General features: G+C 44.4%; 1 protein-coding gene and 1 pseudogene across 1 annotated transcript; both read right to left on the bottom strand.

The window, feature by feature from the left end:
• Positions 1-2836: 2836 nt before the first annotated feature.
• Positions 2837-5752, bottom strand: LOC141020811 (protein STRICTOSIDINE SYNTHASE-LIKE 3-like). Its single transcript, XM_073495754.1, has 3 exons — positions 4676-5752; positions 3194-3378; positions 2837-2960 (listed from the first exon to the last, which is right to left on the bottom strand). Exons 1-3 carry the CDS (start codon positions 5750-5752, stop codon positions 2837-2839), a joined length of 1386 nt encoding a protein of 461 aa, XP_073351855.1.
• Positions 5753-17758: 12006 nt separating this feature from the next.
• Positions 17759-18796, bottom strand: LOC141021087 (protein STRICTOSIDINE SYNTHASE-LIKE 10-like; annotated as a pseudogene).
• Positions 18797-21928: the final 3132 nt, after the last annotated feature.

Here is a 21928-nt window from a genome sequence, read left to right on the forward strand (position 1 = left end):
GTCATTTTTGTATAGCTCACATGTTTACTTATTTCATCGCCAAACTTTACACATATGTAATATACATCCATATGATCATGTAGAATTCTTTTCGGAATTTTTTTAAAAAATGAATGTGATTATTAAAGTATTTAAAATAAGGTCCTCCAATACGCCCGCGTTCCAAAAATCCACTCTCGCTGGTGCAGGCTATTGTTATAGGTTATTTTTGCATAATGAGTTGCATGCATGCTCCCTTTGCCAAGGTTAGCTCACCACAATGAACAGGGATGTATAGGATCTCAACTACTAATGTGTCATGATACAATTGCACTTATATTCTCTTAGTGCATCTTATTCTTGAGAACCGCTTAAGAAGAATGACAAGCATGATCCAAAAATCAGTTTGGTTTCATGCCTGGGAGATCGACGATGGAAGCCATTTGCTTGGTTCGACAACTTATGGAGAGATACAGGGAGCAAAAGAAGGACTTGCATATGGTGTTCATTGACTTGGAGAAGGCCTACGATAAGATACCGTGGAATGTCATGTGATGGGCCTTGGAGAAACACAAAGTCCCAGCAAAGTACATTACCCGCATCAAGGACATGTACGATAATGTTGTGACAAGTGTTCGAACAAGTGATGTCGACACTGATGACTTCCCGATTAAGATAGGACTACATCAGGGGTCAACTTTGAGCCCTTATCTTTTTGCCATGGTGATGGACGAGGTCACAAGGGATATACAAGGAGATATCCCATGGTGTATGCTCTTTGCGGACGATGTGGTGCTAGTTGACGATAGTCAGACGGGGGTAAATAGGAAGTTAGAGTTATGGAGACAAACCTTGGAATCGAAAGGGTTTAAGCTTAGTAGAACAAAAACTGAGTACATGATGTGCGGTTGCAGTACTACTAGGTGTGAGGAGGTGGAGGTTAGCCTTGGTGGGCAGGTGGTGCCCCGGAAGTACACCTTTCGATATTTGGGGCCAATGCTACAGGAGGATGGGGGTATTGATGAAGATGTGAACTGACGGCGGTTCGACCCGCAATGCTATATGGCCTGAGTGTTGGCCGACTAAAAGGTGACATGTTCAACAGTTAGCGTAGCACCAATTGAAGAGAAGCTTGTCCAACATCGTCTGAGATGGTTTGGGCATATTCAACACAGGCCTCCAAAAGATCCAGTGCATAGCGGACGGATAAAACGTACGGAGAATGTCAAGAGAGGTCGGGGTAGACCGAAGTTGACATGGGAGGAGTCCGTTAAGAGAGACATGAAGGATTGGGGTATCACCAAAAAACTATCTATGGATAGGGGTGCGTGGAAGCTTGCAATCCATGTGTCGGAGCCATCAGTTGGTCACGAGATCTTAGGGGTTTCACCTCTAGCCTACCCCAACTTGTTTGATACTAAAGGCTTTGTTGTTGTTGTTACTAAGGTTTAATATAACTTTTTTAATCTTTCAATGAAGTAACTTCATTTTTTTTCAAACTATAAGTGGCTTAGTATAACGTAGGTTTGTACTTTCCAAGGAGTTCCATGGAAATGATTGGAACATGAGTTCAATATATACTGATATAGAATTTTATTAGTTTGTGTGAGTTTCCTATGTTGATGCACCCATGCTACTTGATTTTGAATACGAGGATTTTTATACCGAGAACTTATGTCATTTCTCTTCTCTATATATATTACTCATCATTGATGCATAAATAAAAAAAATCACATCTGTATGATATTATCTGTAACTTAAATTGCTTTCCCGTGGAAGTGCACGGGTTGATGACTAATCTTGTAGTGATTGAAAGCACATAACTTCAGCTTTGAAGAATAGGAAAAAATGTCAATAATAATTATGTTCCACGCAAAATTATAAAACATTTTTTTACATGAATTGAAATAACTGACAGCAAATTATTCAACAACAAGCTGATAAAAGGATACAGCAATGTCTTGACACTAGACGTCTTGATGGAACATATCGCTGGAACATGGTACTAGTCATCAGATTCAGACTCATCACTGCCGATGCCTAGCGCCAACATGTAATCACCACGCCGATCATCGCCATCGGCCAAGTCCTGTTGCTGCACAAGTGTAAGGCTCCCCTCTGTGACGTCCACCCAGAACAACTCGACAACCATGTCCACGTGTTCGCTAGGGAACACGACAAGGACGTCACGCACGAGCTGCATTCTCATCACCCCGTCGCGGCGGCGGGCCAGTTGCAGGAAGGATCTGATGAACGAGTTGTTACTAAGCCTGTGGCGAGCGTGCTGCCTAGCCACGCACACGAAGTGAGGCTGCGGTCGGAGCGCATATCTGAGCAAATCCCCTTCTAGAGTTGGCAGGAAGAACTGGCCGCGCACGAAGAGCCCGGACTCTGACAGCGCCGGCGAAGGATCCATGATCTGCCACCTGACGTCGCCGGGCTTTGCGTGCATGATTACTTCCCTGAACGACCCCACCGTCACATACAGCACCACGGTGGGATCAGCCTCGCCGTCGTTGTAGACCATTCCTGCCGCGTTCCACTCGATCGCCCAGGGTGGGCTCTCGAGGAAGACGTTGGGCAGGTCAGCGACGGCCCCGGTCACCGGGTTGAACAGCCGCATATCCCACCCTAAGGCTAAGAGCACCAGGAGGCCCTCGGCGCTAGCGACGACGTCCCCGTACTCCCGAGGGATGTTGAGCTCGATGGAGGCGCTAGTGAGATGGTTTACGAACCTGGCCTTGTGATCGGTGCGCTCATCCCCTTTCGTCATCTCCCATTGCCATGGGTAGAAGCGCGGGTCCATGCCCACTAGCTTCGGGTCGGCAGTGGCGGCCCTCCACGGCTTGCACGCACCTCAAAGCGCCATGTAGTCCTTTACGTCGGAGGCCAATACCATCTCCGCCACCTTGGGTAGCAGCAGGTCGGCGAAGACCATTTCCCGGTCTAGGCTGTCCAGCTCATCCATTGAGGTGCATACGCTGCAAATCAAGAGATTGGAGTACATTAATCTAACAAATCAGGAGAATACCCCACTAGAGTTTAGAGATTCATTTCCTGGATGCATGCTTTTGAAACTTGGAAATCAAGAGATTAGAGATTCATTCCGTCGATGCATATGCTTTTGATCTAGCAACAAGAAAAAAATATAAAATAGATCTAATCCGTAAAAGATATAGCTATATGCATGCGTAATTTCATATAGTGTACCCACCGTTTTTGGCCGGAATCCTCGGGGCAGGCGATGAACGACCGGCCAATCTCCGGCGCGGCTGCAGGAGCGTTGGTGGCGGCGGCTGCAACAGGGAGCTGGGGTTCCATTTTGCGGCTAGGGTTGTTGGGAGGGCAGGCTAGCTTGCGGAGGCCGGGATGGGTTGGCTTTAAATGGCGGCCGGGCAGCTACAAGTGAAAGGGAACGCTGTGTGGATTGAACGAAAATGGAAGGTAGTAGACAGACATGAGGTCACAGCTAGGCTAGGCGACGAGATTAATTATACGACCAGCTGGTGTATTTTTCGTCATAAATTAATATGCTTCGATCCTGTACCCTTGGATGCCAATCAAACGGTGCCCATTTGGAGACCATTAGCTGTTCAGGTGATTATATCAGAGGAAGAAAGGAGTTGCACGTGCGTACATGCAGTGCAATTCAAACGTACAAATGAACACAAAATGGATGTAGTTTAGCATACATCGTGTGCATGCAAAAAAAACTATAAAAAAAATATGACAACTTGTGGTCTGCACAAAAAACATATATGTGAATGACACATTAAACTATAAACTTATAATCTCGTATATTTTGCATAGTTAAAAAGTGCTCATATTTTAAATGAAATTTTGCAGGGCATAAGATACAACATAACCTATTTTAATAGATACAAAAAATAAACCCATCTCAACGAATTTGTTCATTACGTCTGAACTTCTTTTATTCTTGGCGATTTCTGTTGTAGAATTTTAGAACCACATATATGCAATGCAATTCACACATACACATATGCCCTGAAAGTTTTTGTATGCCAGGACACTATATTATTTTTGATAAAACACAAAAGCTTTTGTCTCGATGCATTGATAAAATGAGAGAACAAATATTTTTACATGCCTAGTGACGGGCCACACCCCAATGTACAATACTACACTTCTACGTAGCAACCATTGGGAGGAGTGCCGTCACAGTACACGTCTAAGTATAACCATTGTTTCTTGTCAAAAATAATATAGTGTCTTGACATACAAAAACTTTGAGGGCATATGTGTATGTGTGAATTGCACTGCATATATGTGGTTCTAGAATTCTACAGCAGGAATAAAGAGCAAATTCATTGACTTTGCGTGTTTACGTGAAGGGAACAATCCACGAGTGCATGGTGCGTCCCTGCTCTCTCGATAGCAATAGCATGCAGGCTGGCTCTTATATGGATAGAATTTAGCTTTTATGCACGTAAATATGGAGGAAAGAACAAATAATGATTTGCTGATAGAAAATGTGTATTACAATAGTCCATCAGACGAAAACAAAAATAAATTGAAAAATTACATTTAGTGGTCAGAGCAAGAAACTAAAAGGCATCCTATATGCATCTACTACAATAGTTCTCTACTTGCGCTTAACAACCCCGACATAAGGAAGCTCTACCGAACCCAAGTAGATTTTGCCATTTGCTCTCTTCATAATCTCGGTGGGCCTCACCTTCTTTGGCCCTCTCATCTCCTCGACTATCTTAGCATCGTTACCGACCCTGACAGCGAGACGATGACTATCACGACCAAAGGGTAACTCATTCTTCTCGCGGTGTAACGCCACCCAATAGCCTCCTTTGGTGTCGGGCCTCACGTTATCTGGATAGCCGGGCAGGTCGGCAAAAGGCTCCGATGTGCCTGCGTTGACCCCTTTGATCCAATGCCTCAGCAGCTTGCATGGTCCGGTAGATGCGACCACGAGGTGAGTGCGGTCGGCGCTGAGCGCGACGCCGTTGGGGTACGTCATGCCCGCCTGGAGCACCGTGACATCGGATGTCCGTGGGTCGTACCTCATGAGGCGGCCCGTCGAGTCCCCAGTGCGAGTGACCATCTCATGCTGCGACCTTTGATAGTTCATCGAGCTGTCGGTGAAGTAGACCTGACCCGTAACTTGATCGACGTCAACACCGTTGGTGAAGGGCAGAGGAAAACCGTCAACCTGGTTGACCAACACGGTGGCCTCCCCGCCGCCCGGCGCAACCCGCATCAGCCCCTTGTATGCGTCGGCCACGTAGAGGTCACCTGATTTCTGGTTGAACCGTAGGCCGAGCGGACGGCCGCAGCGGCTCTCTCTGGCAGTCTCAGTCTCCGGGCTGAACTTGGACGGCCTGCACGTCCTGCTATCGTAGCCGGGTCCATATGCATAGGTAGTCCATCCTAGCTTTTCGCCGTTCCACTTGAGGATCCGGCCGTCAGAGACGCCGCTGTAGGGGCCCTGGCCTTGACCGTCGAAGGCGACGCTCTCCAGCCCGTGGACCGTCCCACGCGGCAGCGGCAGCTGTTGGCTTCGTGAGGCATCGAAGCTAGTGGCGGCTAAGGCCCCGGGCATGAGGAGAAGGACGAGGATGATCAGCGTGACGGTGGTCTTGAGGAGGCGGCTCATGCTGCACCCCATGTTGTTGTCGATCTGCTGGTTGTCTCCTTGGCTCTTGGACTCTTGGTTAATAAGCACCTGCGCTGGATGGCTTGGTTTGATGGAGAGATCCAAGCTGGAGGCTGCTCTTATATAGCAGCAGCATTGATCCATCGAGAACTAGCAGTAGTCGGAGTCGGCGTGTGGTACAGCCGGAGGCCGAGTGGGTTTCGATCCTACGTTTTTTTTTTTTAGGAAAACCGTTTCTGCTACGTAACGGACGGAATCAAACCAAACGAGGAAGAGCAAAAAAAAGGGTGGCCGGTGTACGTGCGTGATCGTACAAGCCAGCTTCACGTGTATTGTGTATGGGAGCAGAAGAATCGATCCACCTGCTAGCCTGCTTGCTTCGGAGCTCGTACAGCTTGTTCCTTCGGAAAGCACTCCATCGTCATCGTCTCGCCGTCGCCGGAAGTACTCGTCGTCGGCACTCGGCCAACAACCGTTCCGACCAAAACCCCTCTCTTTCCTTGTTTTCACCAACGTACCTTAGGACATGTACAATGGTGCTATCTTAAGAATGCCACATAGGATAAAAGATAAGGTGGAGGAGAGAGTACTCATAAGAAAAGGCTAGTCTTTTCTTATTTAAGAGAAGACAAGAGATGATCCCTTAGCACAATATGTCTCACCATGTTTTTAGAAATAACTAGTTATTGAGGATAAGGCTAAGAGATGACCCATTGTAGACAAATATTTCTATCATCTCTAAATTACATGCAAGACTTAAGATAAGACCATTTTATCAACCATTGTACATGCCATCTTATCAACCAACTAGTACTACGAATGGTACACGTACACAGGACAGGAGCACGTACGCCATCCATACTCCATAAATTAAAAGAATCTAAAAATATTACTCCATTAAGGAGCAATACCGCCGTCTTCCCCGCCTAAGGTTTTGGATTTCGGAAAATATACCGCCCCAGAATGAAATTGACGCAATTCGGCTTTAACGGAAATTCCGGACGAAGAGCACCATCCATATTTTGTGTTCTTGAACGAAAATGAGCCGATTTTGAACAAAAATAAACGAAATTACCCCCGCAAGAAAAATATATCATAAAGGGTTTCTTTTTTTTTTGGCACGGATGCACAGAAGTAGGCGGACTACACTGAGCTCGGCCGGCCAAACCTTAGATCAGGGCCTGGGTGTTCCGGCGTGACGGCGCCCACTAAACCAGAGGCCGCCACCGCAGCGGTGATCCCAACAAGTGTGTATCATTGCAGGACAAAATTTAAAGAAGAGCTCAAGTGGATCATCTACAGAGCGAAAAGGCATGAATACAGTGGCTTTCATGACTTGATGAAAGATTTTCGTTAAGCCAGACTGTAATTGTTGTAATCTAGTAAACTAGATATATTATTTATTTATTTGTATTTGTATGTTTTTATTTCTTTCTTTTCTTTCCTGAAGACTTTCTATTACTTTTTAAAAATTAATAAAAATACGCAGCAGAGTCCTGCTGTTTCCCTAAAATAAGGGAACTTAACCCTTCCCCAGAACTGATACAAATAATCAGAGTTAGCATAGTACTTCCCATCAGGAGTCCATTTCCAGCTTAGAACATCCTCCCTTTCAGATAGCAAAATTACTTGAGTGTGGTGCCAAAGGCTGATAAATTTAGGAAGAACATCAACGTCCGGGTTGTGCTTTATCGAAGAAATCCATTTACTGTTGGTGAGGCCCTCATTAACAATGATCTTCCTCTTCTTGCTGTGTTTATAAAGATTTGGGAAGACAAATGCAGGAGCCTCCCCATTCAATCAGTGGTCATGCCAAAAGGAAACTGATTTGCCATAACCCAAGATGAAACAAGTACTAGCAACAAACAGAGCCTTGACTTCCTTATCGACAGGAATCGGAAGATCATGCCATAGCTTGTCAGTTCCTCTATGATTGAGCCACAACCACCTCGCTTTTAGAGCAATACCTTGTTTGTGAACACAAGGGATACCGAGCCCACCAAACTGCACTGGCGAGCAAACCTGCGACCATCGCACCAAGCACTTACCGCCAGTGATAGCATCAACTCCTGCCCAAAGGAAAGCACACTGCAGTTTGTCAATCTGCTTGATAACCCACTATGGTTGCTCCATGGCAAGAAGCAAAAATATGAGCATGGCCGATAATACGAAGCGAACAAGAACCAACCCCCAGAGGAGGAGATCGAACAAGCCTTCCATGCAACAATTTTCTTGATGAGCTTATCCAGGAACTACCACACGGCGTACGTGGAGAGCACTTCCAAGCAAAAAAAACTTATCCAGGAGCTCTTGGACATCAGTCAATTTCAGACGCTTATCCAAGAGGGGCATCCCCGAATAAGGACAAGGGAAGCTAGCAATCTGACAACCAATAGCAACTTGCAGAGAGGTGAGATCAATACCATCACATCTGATTGGAAGAATTTTACTTTTGGCCATATTGGTGCATAGGCCTGTAGCTTTACCAAAGAGATCCATGATCTGCGAAACAGCATTGATGTCCAGCAATAAAGGTTTGATGAAGATGATAACATCGTCTACGTAAATGCAGGCCCTATGCTTGATGGTCATCTTGCTGAGGGGCGAGAGGACGTTGAGCTGCTGAGCGAGGTCCATCAGGCGACCAAGACAATCAACGACCAAGACAATCAACGACCAAGACAAAGATATATGTAGAGTCAATGTAGAGGGATGAGCTCCTACGTGATTACAGCTCCACTTTGATTACATAAGTAGGGAACAACAACTATCTAGAGAAAATATATGACACAATTATACATGAAACAGAAAAAAGGATAACATCCGCACCAATTGTTGTGCTATTTTGTTTTCTCTTTTCAGCATGAAATTCCTTGAGGAATATAAGTAGTGAACGGTGTGCATACCCAGTATACCAAGAGGATGGACATCAAAGTGATCACATCTTTTTTTTAAAGGCACATGCAACCTGTTAAAAAATGAGTGCTGAATTTACTTATCGTAGTTAGGTACAAATGAAGTAAATAGAACAAAAATGTATAAGAATTTACCATATTATTTTCAGATCGAACATATATGTACACTAGCTAGCTAAATAAAAATAGAACAGGTGAGTGAGGAAAACATCATCAAGGAGATTGACCACGAGAAGCTGATCTTATATGCATATACACTAATTAAGATCAGAAAAAAAGATCAATAAACCGACACAGCGTGCACACTAATAACATCAGGAAAAAATATCAATATTTTCCTTCACAAAAACGTCATAAGAGTCGCAATCTCAAAAGAAAAAACTAACAACGTTATAAGAGACCTTTTCTCACAAGAAACGGGGACCATCAGCACTTTTCCTATATAAAAAAGACCATCACCACGGTCCTCTCCTATCATCTATTTATTAAAAAAAACATGCTTCCATAACCAGAATACATGGTAGCTCCTCCTCTTTTCTTTCATGAATAAAACCACGATCCAAGTCTCATCCAAGAAAACAGGTAGCAGCTGAGGCCGTTGATGCTGTATATGGGCGTGCAATGTGGGAGCTGCACAGAGTCGCCGGTGGCCAGGTTCCACGAGAGCAGGGAGACCGTGTTGCATATGCATGTTGATATGTATATAGTGCCCAGGGTTGGAGATTGATCAGCGGATGCTAGCTATCTAATATCCGTATCCCTGAGTGTTTGACGATGGAGGCGGTGGCGTGCATCAGCTTGGCAACAACGACGGGATGCAAGTGGGCGGCTTGCCTCCGTGGGCTGTGTGGCAAACTCGACTGTGCAGCCATCCATTCTCCTCAGAAGCTAAGCGATGCAAGTTCCTTTGCCGCGAAAACGCCCTATATTTCCAACGAGATGTATGATCCTGTACTTTTTGGCACAGTATCATTAACACCCACTAGTAGAAAAAGAGGCTTCCATACGCCCCCATTAGTCTTCAAAATAATCGAACCGCGATCAAAGGGGTCTTTAGTCGCGGTTCGGGAGGAGACCCACGACCAACTATCTGGGCCCAGCGCGCTCGGTCGACAGCTGGCGGACGGGAGGGGCTTTAGTCCCGGTTGGCCTGGCCAACCGGGACTAAAGGTCCTCAGGCTGGCCCGAAGGCCTTTAGTCGCGGTTGGTCAGACCAACCGGGACTAAAGGTCGCGACTAATGGCCTTCGGGATTTGAGGCTTCATTTTCAAACTCTACCACCCCCCGGATCGCCTTTTCAGTTTTAGAAAAAACAAAAGAAAATGATGGAAATGTCAAAAAAAAAGTTTCCCATGTTATATGTGGTCTAGTTGTTGGGAAAATTAACAAATATGATTTTCGACTTTATTTGCAAAATCTCTCTGGAATTTCTTAAAATGGGCATAACTTTTGCATACGAACTCGGATGAAAAAGTTTTTTATATGAAAAATCATCTACTCGAAAAGTTACATCCGAATTTAACCGGGGGAACCCCGTTAAACATTTTCAAAATCCTCAAAAACCTAATAGAAAAAAGATACGGGGCTTTTAAGATCTGGAGAGGCAAAAAAATTCAAAAAAATTCAAATTGTGGTCAAACTGTGGTCAAACAATGGTCAAACTAATTATTCTAGAATATTAGTGTTACTAAATAATTATTTCAGATTTTTTTAAACTTTGGTCAAATCTGGTCAAACAGTGGTCAAACAGTGGTCAAACAATGGTCCAACTAATTATTCCAGAAATATTAGTGTTACTAAATAATTATTGTTTTTTAAAACAATAGTTTCAAACTCAAACAGTGAAATGTGTCACTTCGTGCTCAAGCTAAATTCCTGAGGGTTAATAGAATTGACATCCTACTATTGTCAGGAAAACAACAAGTGCAGACTTGGAAACGAGGGAGAATAGAACCCGGAAGTTAAGCGTGCTGAGGCTGGAGTAGTGAGAGGATGGGTGACCGTCCGGGAAGTTAGATGATTTGGAATGATGAGGGGTGATTAGAGATTAGAGGATAAATTGAGCAGTGATGAGGGGTGGTGATTAGAGATTAGAGGTTAAAATAATTCAGAAATTTGAAAATTAAAAAAAATTAAAAAAATTCGCAAAGAAACCAGGTTTAGGGGGCCTAAAACCCTAAGCCTGCGGAGGAGGCCTTTAGTCCCGGTTAGCCACGAGAACCGGGACTAAAGGTCCTCCGCCCCGACGGACCCCTGGCGCCCACGTGGACGGGCCTTTAGTCCCGGTTAGCCACGAGAACCGGGACTAAAGCCTTTAGTCGCGGTTCGTAAGAGGCGCGACTAAGGGGGGGGGGGTCTTTAGTCGCGCGTATTTAGTCCCGGTTGCACAGCCGGGACTAAAGGCCTTTGCGAACCGGGACTAAAGGCCCATTTTCTACCAGTGACCCACGCACAGATAGATTGGTTACCCTGAGAAGCACGGGTACACGAGGATAGCTAGCTAAAGCTAGCGATTCTATTATGAGAGAAGATGCACGCTGACGTACGTACAAGCAATACCCTCATCCATTGTTTCCCATGGCTGCACAACAGACGTGAGGACGTACTGGCCATATGAGCTTCTCATCACATCGGGGCTGCATCACGCGTTTCCTAGTGCAGGTGCAGCCCACTAATTATCTGATTGAACCCCTACTGTATTCTACAAGCCATTAAATTCGTCACCAAATATCTGATAAATGAGGTTGATCCGTACCATCTGAACAAAAATATTGAAGCCGTCCTTCCATGTCACCCTCACTTATATCTAGGAGCATTCTGCTCGTTCCAAATGGTCCGAAGCAAGAGCACTGCACCACCAATCTTGCTAAACAACATCATCCGCGAGGCAAACCATTGGATCACCGCCAGAGCTATGAAATTAGGGAACATTATTTTGTGTGACTATTCCTGCATGCCGTGTAGAAGTGTGCCCTTGTAACAAACTATATTCTCTTCTTATTTAATAGATGATGCAAATCTTTTGCCTCTGTTTCGAAAAAAAAACTTATATCTAGGAGCAGTAGTTGCCTCTCCTCCACATGCACATCCTCTAAGCCACCACACAGGTAGTTCGCATGTCAGAAAAAAAATATTCCTTCTTTCCCTGACCAGTTCACAAGATTACTTCTGTTTATTTTTTAATTGGTAGCACACTAGGATACCTTGGATGGATGAAAGATGATGGCTTCATACTACCATGTTATTACCCTGCACGTGAAACATCAATAGTGCATTAGAAGTTGAGTCATGGGAATTGCTGATGCTTTACTCCACAGATTGCATGCAGATATGCATTTTCTTACCACGTAAAGTGGCTATTATTTACTCATACTGATTCCATTGATATTTATATACTCCAGATGAGAGTTAACTCCTAGATCTGACCCAATGATTGCTTTGTCCATTATCGAAGTTGCTTATTTTTTAAACCTTTTGGACATTGTATGTTTGCTTGAGTTAGTGTTCATATAGTATATCTATTAAATGAAGCATGCACGTGATTTCTTTCTATTTGAATTTCTATCTCGATTATATGAGTCATGCATATACATCTCCCTATACAACCACTTAATTTCCAGTTCTCTTCCTCTGATTTTTGTTTCCCTCTTAAGTGAAGACGTCCATGATTTTGAATTTCAATCATATTTTTGTCCAAAGTCGGTTGTCCTCCAATGAAGCCATTAGCTATTGTCTCTATGATGAAACCATCAACTATTGTTACCAAATAGCAAGTATATTTCTTCAGGAAATTGTTCTTAGTTCAGACACAAATATGCCATGCAAGCTTAATTATTTCATCATGTTCTGCATTTAATCGTTGTTTCCATCTACCATTTCATCTTTTTGGTTGTAGTGTATGTTTGAGAAAAAGGGGAGATGCCTATAGTTGGAAGCCTCGGATGGAATCCTAATCACCTTTTTCATGATATATGCTTCCTTTAAATTACTTTATTTACTATGATATTTCGGATTTGTTATTTATTCACTATTTAATCGATACAAATAACAAAGATTCATGACACATAAGCAACATCCAGTTGACAAGGCTATACTGACATTTACTTTTGTATGATTTCTCCAAAACTTTCACTTATTATGGATGATGAGGAGCAGTTTATGTTCGTTCTAAGATTGCAATAACTAATGTTCTGAAACAGATATAGCTTAAAATCTGAGACGAGAGTAGAGAAATAACCAGTTTATGAATTGTTAGTAATTTTGTAATAGCAGAATTATTATTTTATTATTGGTAGCAGGATTTGATTAGTTGATGGAAGCAACAAGAAATTAAATCTAAAATTATCCTTTTGGGGCATGTTCGGTGATGACCAAGGAGTTCCTTTTCTCAAGATATAGTACATTGGTGCAGCAAAAAGTCACTTTGGAGCACGGGTGCATTGGAGCCCTATATTTTGAATAATGCCAAAATGCTATTTTGAAGTTTCAAAAAATTATGAAAATAAATCAACATGTTTATATGGATGTATATTACACATGTGCAAAATTTGATGCTGATATAAGTGACCATGTGAGTCACACGAAAATGACAAAATCAGGACTCTGGAAAGATGAATAGTGCATGTATTATTCACTATTTGGAAATCATCATTTTGTCATTTTTGTATAGCTCACATGTTTACTTATTTCATCGCCAAACTTTACACATATGTAATATACATCCATATGATCATGTAGAATTCTTTTCGGAATTTTTTTAAAAAATGAATGTGATTATTAAAGTATTTAAAATAAGGTCCTCCAATACGCCCGCGTTCCAAAAATCCACTCTCGCTGGTGCAGGCTATTCTTATAGGTTATTTTTGCATAATGAGTTGCATGCATGCTCCCTTTGCCAAGGTTAGCTCACCACAATGAACAGGGATGTATAGGATCTCAACTACTAATGTGTCATGATACAATTGCACTTATATTCTCTTAGTGCATCTTATTCTTGAGAACCGCTTAAGAAGAATGACAAGCATGATCCAAAAATCAGTTTGGTTTCATGCCTGGGAGATCGACGATGGAAGCCATTTGCTTGGTTCGACAACTTATGGAGAGATACAGGGAGCAAAAGAAGGACTTGCATATGGTGTTCATTGACTTGGAGAAGGCCTACGATAAGATACCGTGGAATGTCATGTGATGGGCCTTGGAGAAACACAAAGTCCCAGCAAAGTACATTACCCGCATCAAGGACATGTACGATAATGTTGTGACAAGTGTTCGAACAAGTGATGTCGACACTGATGACTTCCCGATTAAGATAGGACTACATCAGGGGTCAACTTTGAGCCCTTATCTTTTTGCCATGGTGATGGACGAGGTCACAAGGGATATACAAGGAGATATCCCATGGTGTATGCTCTTTGCGGACGATGTGGTGCTAGTTGACGATAGTCAGACGGGGGTAAATAGGAAGTTAGAGTTATGGAGACAAACCTTGGAATCGAAAGGGTTTAAGCTTAGTAGAACTAAAACTGAGTACATGATGTGCGGTTGCAGTACTACTAGGTGTGAGGAGGTGGAGGTTAGCCTTGGTGGGCAGGTGGTGCCCCGGAAGTACACCTTTCGATATTTGGGGCCAATGCTACAGGAGGATGGGGGTATTGATGAAGATGTGAACTGACGGCGGTTCGACCCGCAATGCTGTATGGCCTGAGTGTTGGCCCACTAAAAGGTGACATGCTCAACAGTTAGCGTAGCACCAATTGAAGAGAAGCTTGTCCAACATCGTCTGAGATGGTTTGGGCATATTCAACACAGGCCTCCAAAAGATCCAGTGCATAGCGGACGGATAAAACGTACGGAGAATGTCAAGAGAGGTCGGGGTAGACCGAAGTTGACATGGGAGGAGTCCGTTAAGAGAGACATGAAGGATTGGGGTATCACCAAAAAACTATCTATGGATAGGGGTGCGTGGAAGCTTGCAATCCATGTGTCGGAGCCATCAGTTGGTCACGAGATCTTAGGGGTTTCACCTCTAGCCTACCCCAACTTGTTTGATACTAAAGGCTTTGTTGTTGTTGTTACTAAGGTTTAATATAACTTTTTTAATCTTTCAATGAAGTAACTTCATTTTTTTTCAAACTATAACTGGCTTAGTATAACGTAGGTTTGTACTTTCCAAGGAGTTCCATGGAAATGATTGGAACATGAGTTCAATATATACTGATATAGAATTTTATTAGTTTGTGTGAGTTTCCTATGTTGATGCACCCATGCTACTTGATTTTGAATACGAGGATTTTTATACCGAGAACTTATGTCATTTCTCTTCTCTATATATATTACTCATCATTGATGCATAAATAAAAAAAATCACATCTGTATGATATTATTTGTAACTTAAATTGCTTTCCCGTGGAAGTGCACGGGTTGATGACTAATCTTGTAGTGATTGAAAGCACATAACTTCAGCTTTGAAGAATAGGAAAAAATGTCAATAATAATTATGTTCCACACAATATTATAAAACATTTTTTTACATGAATTGAAATAACTGTCAGCAAATTATTCAACAACAAGCTGATAAAAGGATACAGCAATGTCTTGACACTAGACGTCTTGATGGAACATATCGCTGGAACATGGTACTAGTCATCAGATTCAGACTCATCACTGCCGATGCCTAGCGCCAACATGTAATCACCACGCCGATCATCGCCATCGGCCAAGTCCTGTTGCTGCACAAGTGTAAGGCTCCCCTCTGTGACGTCCACCCAGAACAACTCGACAACCATGTCCACGTGTTCGCTAGGGAACACGACAAGGACGTCACGCACGAGCTGCATTCTCATCACCCCGTCGCGGTGGCGGGCCAGTTGCAGGAAGGATCTGATGAACGAGTTGTTACTAAGCCTGTGGCGAGCGTGCTGCCTAGCCACGCACACGAAGTGAGGCTGCGGTCGGAGCGCATATCTGAGCAAATCCCCTTCTAGAGTTGGCAGGAAGAACTGGCCGCGCACGAAGAGCCCGGACTCTGACAGCGCCGGCGAAGGATCCACGATCTGCCACCTGACGTCGCCGGGCTTTGCGTGCATGATTACTTCCCTGAACGACCCCACCGTCACATACAGCACCACGGTGGGATCAGCCTCGCCGTCGTTGTAGACCATTCCTGCCGCGTTCCACTCGATCGCCCAGCGTGGGCTCTCGAGGAAGACGTTGGGCAGGTCAGCGACGGCCCCGGTCACCGGGTTGAACAGCCGCATATCCCACCCTAAGGCTAAGAGCACCAGGAGGCCCTCGGCGCTGGCGACGACGTCCCCGTACTCCCGAGGGATGTTGAGCTCGATGGAGGCGCTGGTGAGATGGTTTACGAACCTGGCCTTGTGATCGGTGCGCTCATCCCCTTTCGTCATCTCCCATTGCCATGGGTAGAAGCGCGGGTCCATGCCCACTAGCTTCGGGTCGGCAGTGGCGGCCCTCCACGGCTTGCACACACCTCAAAGCGCCATGTAGTCCTTTACGTCGGAGGCCAATACCATCTCCGCCACCTTGGGTAGCAGCAGGTCGGCGAAGACGATTTCCCAGTCTAGGCTGTCCAGCTCATCCATTGAGGTGCATACGCTGCAAATCAAGAGATTGGAGTACATTAATCTAACAAATCAGGAGAATACCCCACTAGAGTTTAGAGATTCATTTCCTGGATGCATGCTTTTGAAACTTGGAAATCAAGAGATTAGAGATTCATTCCGTCGATGCATATGCTTTTGATCTAGCAACAAGAAAAAAATATAAAATAGATCTAATCCGTAAAAGATATAGCTATATGCATGCGTAATTTCATATAGTGTACCCACCGTTTTGGGCCGGAATCCTCGGGGCAGGCGATGAACGACCGGCCAATCTCCGGCGCGGCTGCAGGAGCGTTGGTGGCGGCGGCTGCAACAGGGAGCTGGGGTTCCATTTTGCGGCTAGGGTTGTTGGGAGGGCAGGCTAGCTTGCGGAGGCCGGGATGGGTTGGCTTTAAATGGCGGCCGGGCAGCTACAAGTGAAAGGGATCGCTGTGTGGATTGAACGAAAATGGAAGGTAGTAGACAGACATGAGGTCACAGCTAGGCTAGGCGACGAGATTAATTATACGACCAGCTGGTGTATTTTTCGTCATAAATTAATATGCTTCGATCCTGTACCTTGGATGCCAATCAAACGGCGCCCATTTGGAGACCATTAGCTGTTCAGGTGATTATATCAGAGGAAGAAAGGAGTTGCACGTGCGTACATGCAGTGCAATTCAAACGTACAAATGAACACAAAATGGATGTAGTTTAGCATACATCGTGTGCATGCAAAAAAAACTATAAAAAAAATATGACAACTTGTGGTCTGCACAAAAAACATATATGTGAATGACACATTAAACTATAAACTTATAATCTCGTATTTTTTGCATAGTTAAAAAGTGCTCATATTTTAAATGAAATTTTGCAGGGCATAAGATACAACATAACCTATTTTAATAGATACAAAAAATAAACCCATCTCAACGAATTTGTTCATTACGTCTGAACTTCTTTTATTCTTGGCGGTTTCTGTTGTAGAATTTTAGAACCACATATATGCAATGCAATTCACACATACACATATGCCCTGAAAGTTTTTGTATGCCAGGACACTATATTATTTTTGATAAAACACAAAAGCTTTTGTCTCGATGCATTGATAAAATGAGAGAACAAATATTTTTACATGCCTAGTGACGGGCCACACCCCAATGTACAATACTACACTTCTACGTAGCAACCATTGGGAGGAGTGCCGTCACAGTACACGTCTAAGTATAACCATTGTTTCTTGTCAAAAATAATATAGTGTCTTGACATACAAAAACTTTGAGGGCATATGTGTATGTGTGAATTGCACTGCATATATGTGGTTCTAGAATTCTACAGCAGGAATAAAGAGCAAATTCATTGACTTTGCGTGTTTACGTGAAGGGAACAATCCACGAGTGCATGGTGCGTCCCTGCTCTCTCGCTAGCAATAGCATGCAGGCTGGCTCTTATATGGATAGAATTTAGCTTTTATGCACGTAAATATGGAGGAAAGAACAAATAATGATTTGCTGATAGAAAATGTGTATTACAATAGTCCATCCGACGAAAACAAAAATAAATTGAAAAATTACATTTAGTGGTAAGAGCAAGAAACTAAAAGGCATCCTATATGCATCTACTACAATAGTTCTCTACTTGCGCTTAACAACGCCGACATAAGGAAGCTCTACCGAACCCAAGTAGATTTTGCCATTTGCTCTCTCCATAATCTCGGTGGGCCTCACCTTCTTTGGCCCTCTCATCTCCTCGACTATCTTCCCATCGTTACCGACCCTGACAGCGAGACCATGACTATCACGACCAAAGGGTAACTCATTCTTCTCGCGGTGTAACGCCGCCCAATAGCCTCCTTTGGTGTCGGGCCTCACGTTATCCGGATAGCCGGGCAGGTCGGCAAAAGGCTCCGATGTGCCTGCGTTGACCCCTTTGATCCAATGCCTCAGCAGCTTGCATGGTCCGGTAGATGCGACCACGAGGTGAGTGCGGTCGGCGCTGAGCGCGACGCCGTTGGGGTACGTCATGCCCGCCTGGAGCACCGTGACATCGGATGTCCGTGGGTCGTACCTCATGAGGCGGCCCGTCGAGTCCCCAGTGCGAGTGACCATCTCATGCTGCGACCTTTGATAGTTCATCGAGCTGTCGGTGAAGTAGACCTGACCCGTAACTTGATCGACGTCAACACCGTTGGTGAAGCGCAGAGGAAAACCGTCAACCTGGTTGACCAACACGGTGGCCTCCCCGCCGCCCGGCGCAACCCGCATCAGCCCCTTGTATGCGTCGGCCACGTAGAGGTCACCCGATTTCTGGTTGAACCGTAGGCCGAGCGGACGGCCGCAGCGGCTCTCCCTGGCAGTCTCAGTCTCCGGGCTGAACTTGGACGGCGTGCACGTCCTGCTATCGTAGCCGGGTCCATATGCATAGGTAGTCCATCCTAGCTTTTCGCCGTTCCACTTGAGGATCCGGCCGTCAGAGACGCCGCTGTAGGGGCCCTGGCCTTGACCGTCGAAGGCGACGCTCTCCGGCCCGTGGACCGTCCCACGCGGCAGCGGCAGCTGTTGGCTTCGTGAGGCATCGAAGCTAGTGGCGGCTAAGGCCCCGGGCATGAGGAGAAGGACGAGGATGATCAGCGTGACGGTGGTCTTGAGGAGGCGGCTCATGCTGCACCCCATGTTGTTGTCGATCTGCTGGTTGTCTCCTTGGCTCTTGGACTCTTGGTTAATAAGCACCTGCGCTGGATGGCTTGGTTTGATGGAGAGATCCAAGCTGGAGGCTGCTCTTATATAGCAGCAGCATTGATCCATCGAGAACTAGCAGTAGTCCGAGTCGGCGTGTGGTACAGCCGGAGGCCGAGTGGGTTTCGATCCTACGTTTTTTTTTTTTAGGAAAACCGTTTCTGCTACGTAACGGACGGAATCAAACCAAACGAGGAAGAGCAAAAAAAAGGGTGGCCGGTGTACGTGCGTGATCGTACAAGCCAGCTTCACGTGTATTGTGTACGGGAGCAGAAGAATCGATCCACCTGCTAGCCTGCTTGCTTCGGAGCTCGTACAGCTTGTTCCTTCGGAAAGCACTCCATCGTCATCGTCTCGCCGTCGCCGGAAGTACTCGTCGTCGGCACTCGGCCAACAACCGTTCCGACCAAAACCCCTCTCTTTCCTTGTTTTCATCAACGTACCTTAGGACATGTACAATGGTGCTATCTTAAGAATGCCACGTAGGATAAAAGATAAGGTGGAGGAGAGAGAACTCATAAGAAAAGACTAGTCTTTTCTTATTTAAGAGAAGACAAGAGATGATCTCTTAGCACAATATGTCTCACCATGTTTTTAGAAATAACTAGTTATTGAGGATAAGGCTAAGAGATGACCCATTGTAGACAAATATTTCTATCATCTCTAAATTACATGCAAGACTTAAGATAAGACCATTTTATCAACCATTGTACATGCCATCTTATCAACCAACTAGTACTACGAATGGTACACGTACACAGGACAGGAGCACGTACGCCATCCATACCCCATAAATTAAAAGAATCTAAAAATATTACTCCATTAAGGAGCAATACCGCCGTCTTCCCCGCCTAAGGTTTTGGATTTCGGAAAATATACCGCCCCAGAATGAAATTGACGCAATTCGGCTTTAACGGAAATTCCGGACGAAGAGCACCATCCATATTTTGTGTTCTTGAACGAAAATGAGCCGATTTTGAACAAAAATAAACGAAATTACCCCCGCAAGAAAAATATATCATAAAGGGTTTCTTATTTTTTTGGCACGGATGCACAGAAGTAGGCGGACTACACTGAGCTCGGCCGGCCAAACCTTAGATCAGGGCCTGGGTGTTCCGGCGTGACGGCGCCCACTAAACCAGAGGCCGCCACCGCAGCGGTGATCCCAACAAGTGTGTATCATTGCAGGACAAAATTTAAAGAAGAGCTTAAGTGGATCATCTACAGAGCGAAAAGGCATGAATACAGTGGCTTTCATGACTAGGTGAAAGATTTTCGTTAAGCCAGACTGTAATTGTTGTAATCTAGTAAACTAGATATATTATTTATTTATTTGTATTTGTATGTTTTTATTTCTTTCTTTTCTTTCCTGAAGACTTTCTATTACTTTTTAAAAATTAATAAAAATACGCAGCAGAGTCCTGCTGTTTCCCTAAAATAAGGGAACTTAACCCTTCCCCAGAACTGATACAAATAATCAGAGTTAGCATAGTACTTCCCATCAGGAGTCCATTTCCAGCTTAGAACATCCTCCCTTTCAGATAGCAAAATTACTTGAGTGTGGTGCCAAAGGCTGATAAATTTAGGAAGAACATCAACGTCCGGGTTGTGCTTTATCGAAGAAATCCATTAGGCCCTCATTAACAATGATCTTCCTCTTCTTGCTGTGTTTATAAAGATTTGGGAAGACAAATGCAGGAGCCTCCCCATTCAATCAGTGGTCATGCCAAAAGGAAACTGATTTGCCATAACCCAAGATGAAACAAGTACTAGCAACAAACAGAGCCTTGACTTCCTTATCGACAGGAATCGGAAGATCATGCCATAGCTTGTCAGTTCCTCTATGATTGAGCCACAACCACCTCGCTTTTAGAGCAATACCTTGTTTGTGAACACAAGGGATACCGAGCCCACCAAACTGCACTGGCGAGCAAACCTGCGACCATCGCACCAAGCACTTACCGCCAGTGATAGCATCAACTCCTGCCCAAAGGAAAGCACACTGCAGTTTGTCAATCTGCTTGATAACCCACTATGGTTGCTCCATGGCAAGAAGCAAAAATATGAGCATGGCCGATAATACGAAGCGAACAAGAACCAACCCCCAGAGGAGGAGATCCAACAAGCCTTCCATGCAACAATTTTCTTGATGAGCTTATCCAGGAACTACCACACGGCGTACGTGGAGAGCACTTCCAAGCAAAAAAAAACTTATCCAGGAGCTCTTGGACATCGGTCAATTTCAGACGCTTATCCAAGAGGGGCATCCCCGAATAAGGACAAGGGAAGCTAGCAATCTGACAACCAATAGCAACTTGCAGAGAGGTGAGATCAATACCATCACATCTGATTGGAAGAATTTTACTTTTGGCCATATTGGTGCATAGGCCTGTAGCTTTACCAAAGAGATCCATGATCTGCGAAACAGCATTGATGTCCAGCAATAAAGGTTTGATGAAGATGATAACATCGTCTGCGTAAATGCAGGCCCTATGCTTGATGGTCATCTTGCTGAGGGGCGAGAGGACGTTGAGCTGCTGAGCGAGGTCCATCATGCGACCAAGACAATCAACGACCAAGACAATCAACGACCAAGACAAAGATATATGTAGAGTCAATGTAGAGGGATGAGCTCCTACGTTATTACAGCTCCACTTTGATTACATAAGTAGGGAACAACAACTATCTAGAGAAAATATATGACACAATTATACATGAAACAGAAAAAAGGATAACATCCGCACCAATTGTTGTGCTATTTTGTTTTCTCTTTTCAGCATGAAATTCCTTGAGGAATATAAGTAGTGAACGGTGTGCATACCCAGTATACCAAGAGGATGGACATCAAAGTGATCACATCTTTTTTTTAAAGGCACATGCAACCTGTTAAAAAATGAGTGCTGAATTTACTTATCGTAGTTAGGTACAAATGAAGTAAATAGAACAAAAATGTATAAGAATTTACCATATTATTTTCAGATCGAACTTATATGTACACTAGCTAGCTAAATAAAAATAGAACAGGTGAGTGAGGAAAACATCATCAAGGAGATTGACCACGAGAAGCTG

The sequence above is a fragment of the Aegilops tauschii genome, chromosome 3 (genome assembly GCF_002575655.3).
Source record: "Aegilops tauschii subsp. strangulata cultivar AL8/78 chromosome 3, Aet v6.0, whole genome shotgun sequence".
In the NCBI taxonomy this organism is placed as follows: Eukaryota; Viridiplantae; Streptophyta; class Magnoliopsida; order Poales; family Poaceae; genus Aegilops; species Aegilops tauschii.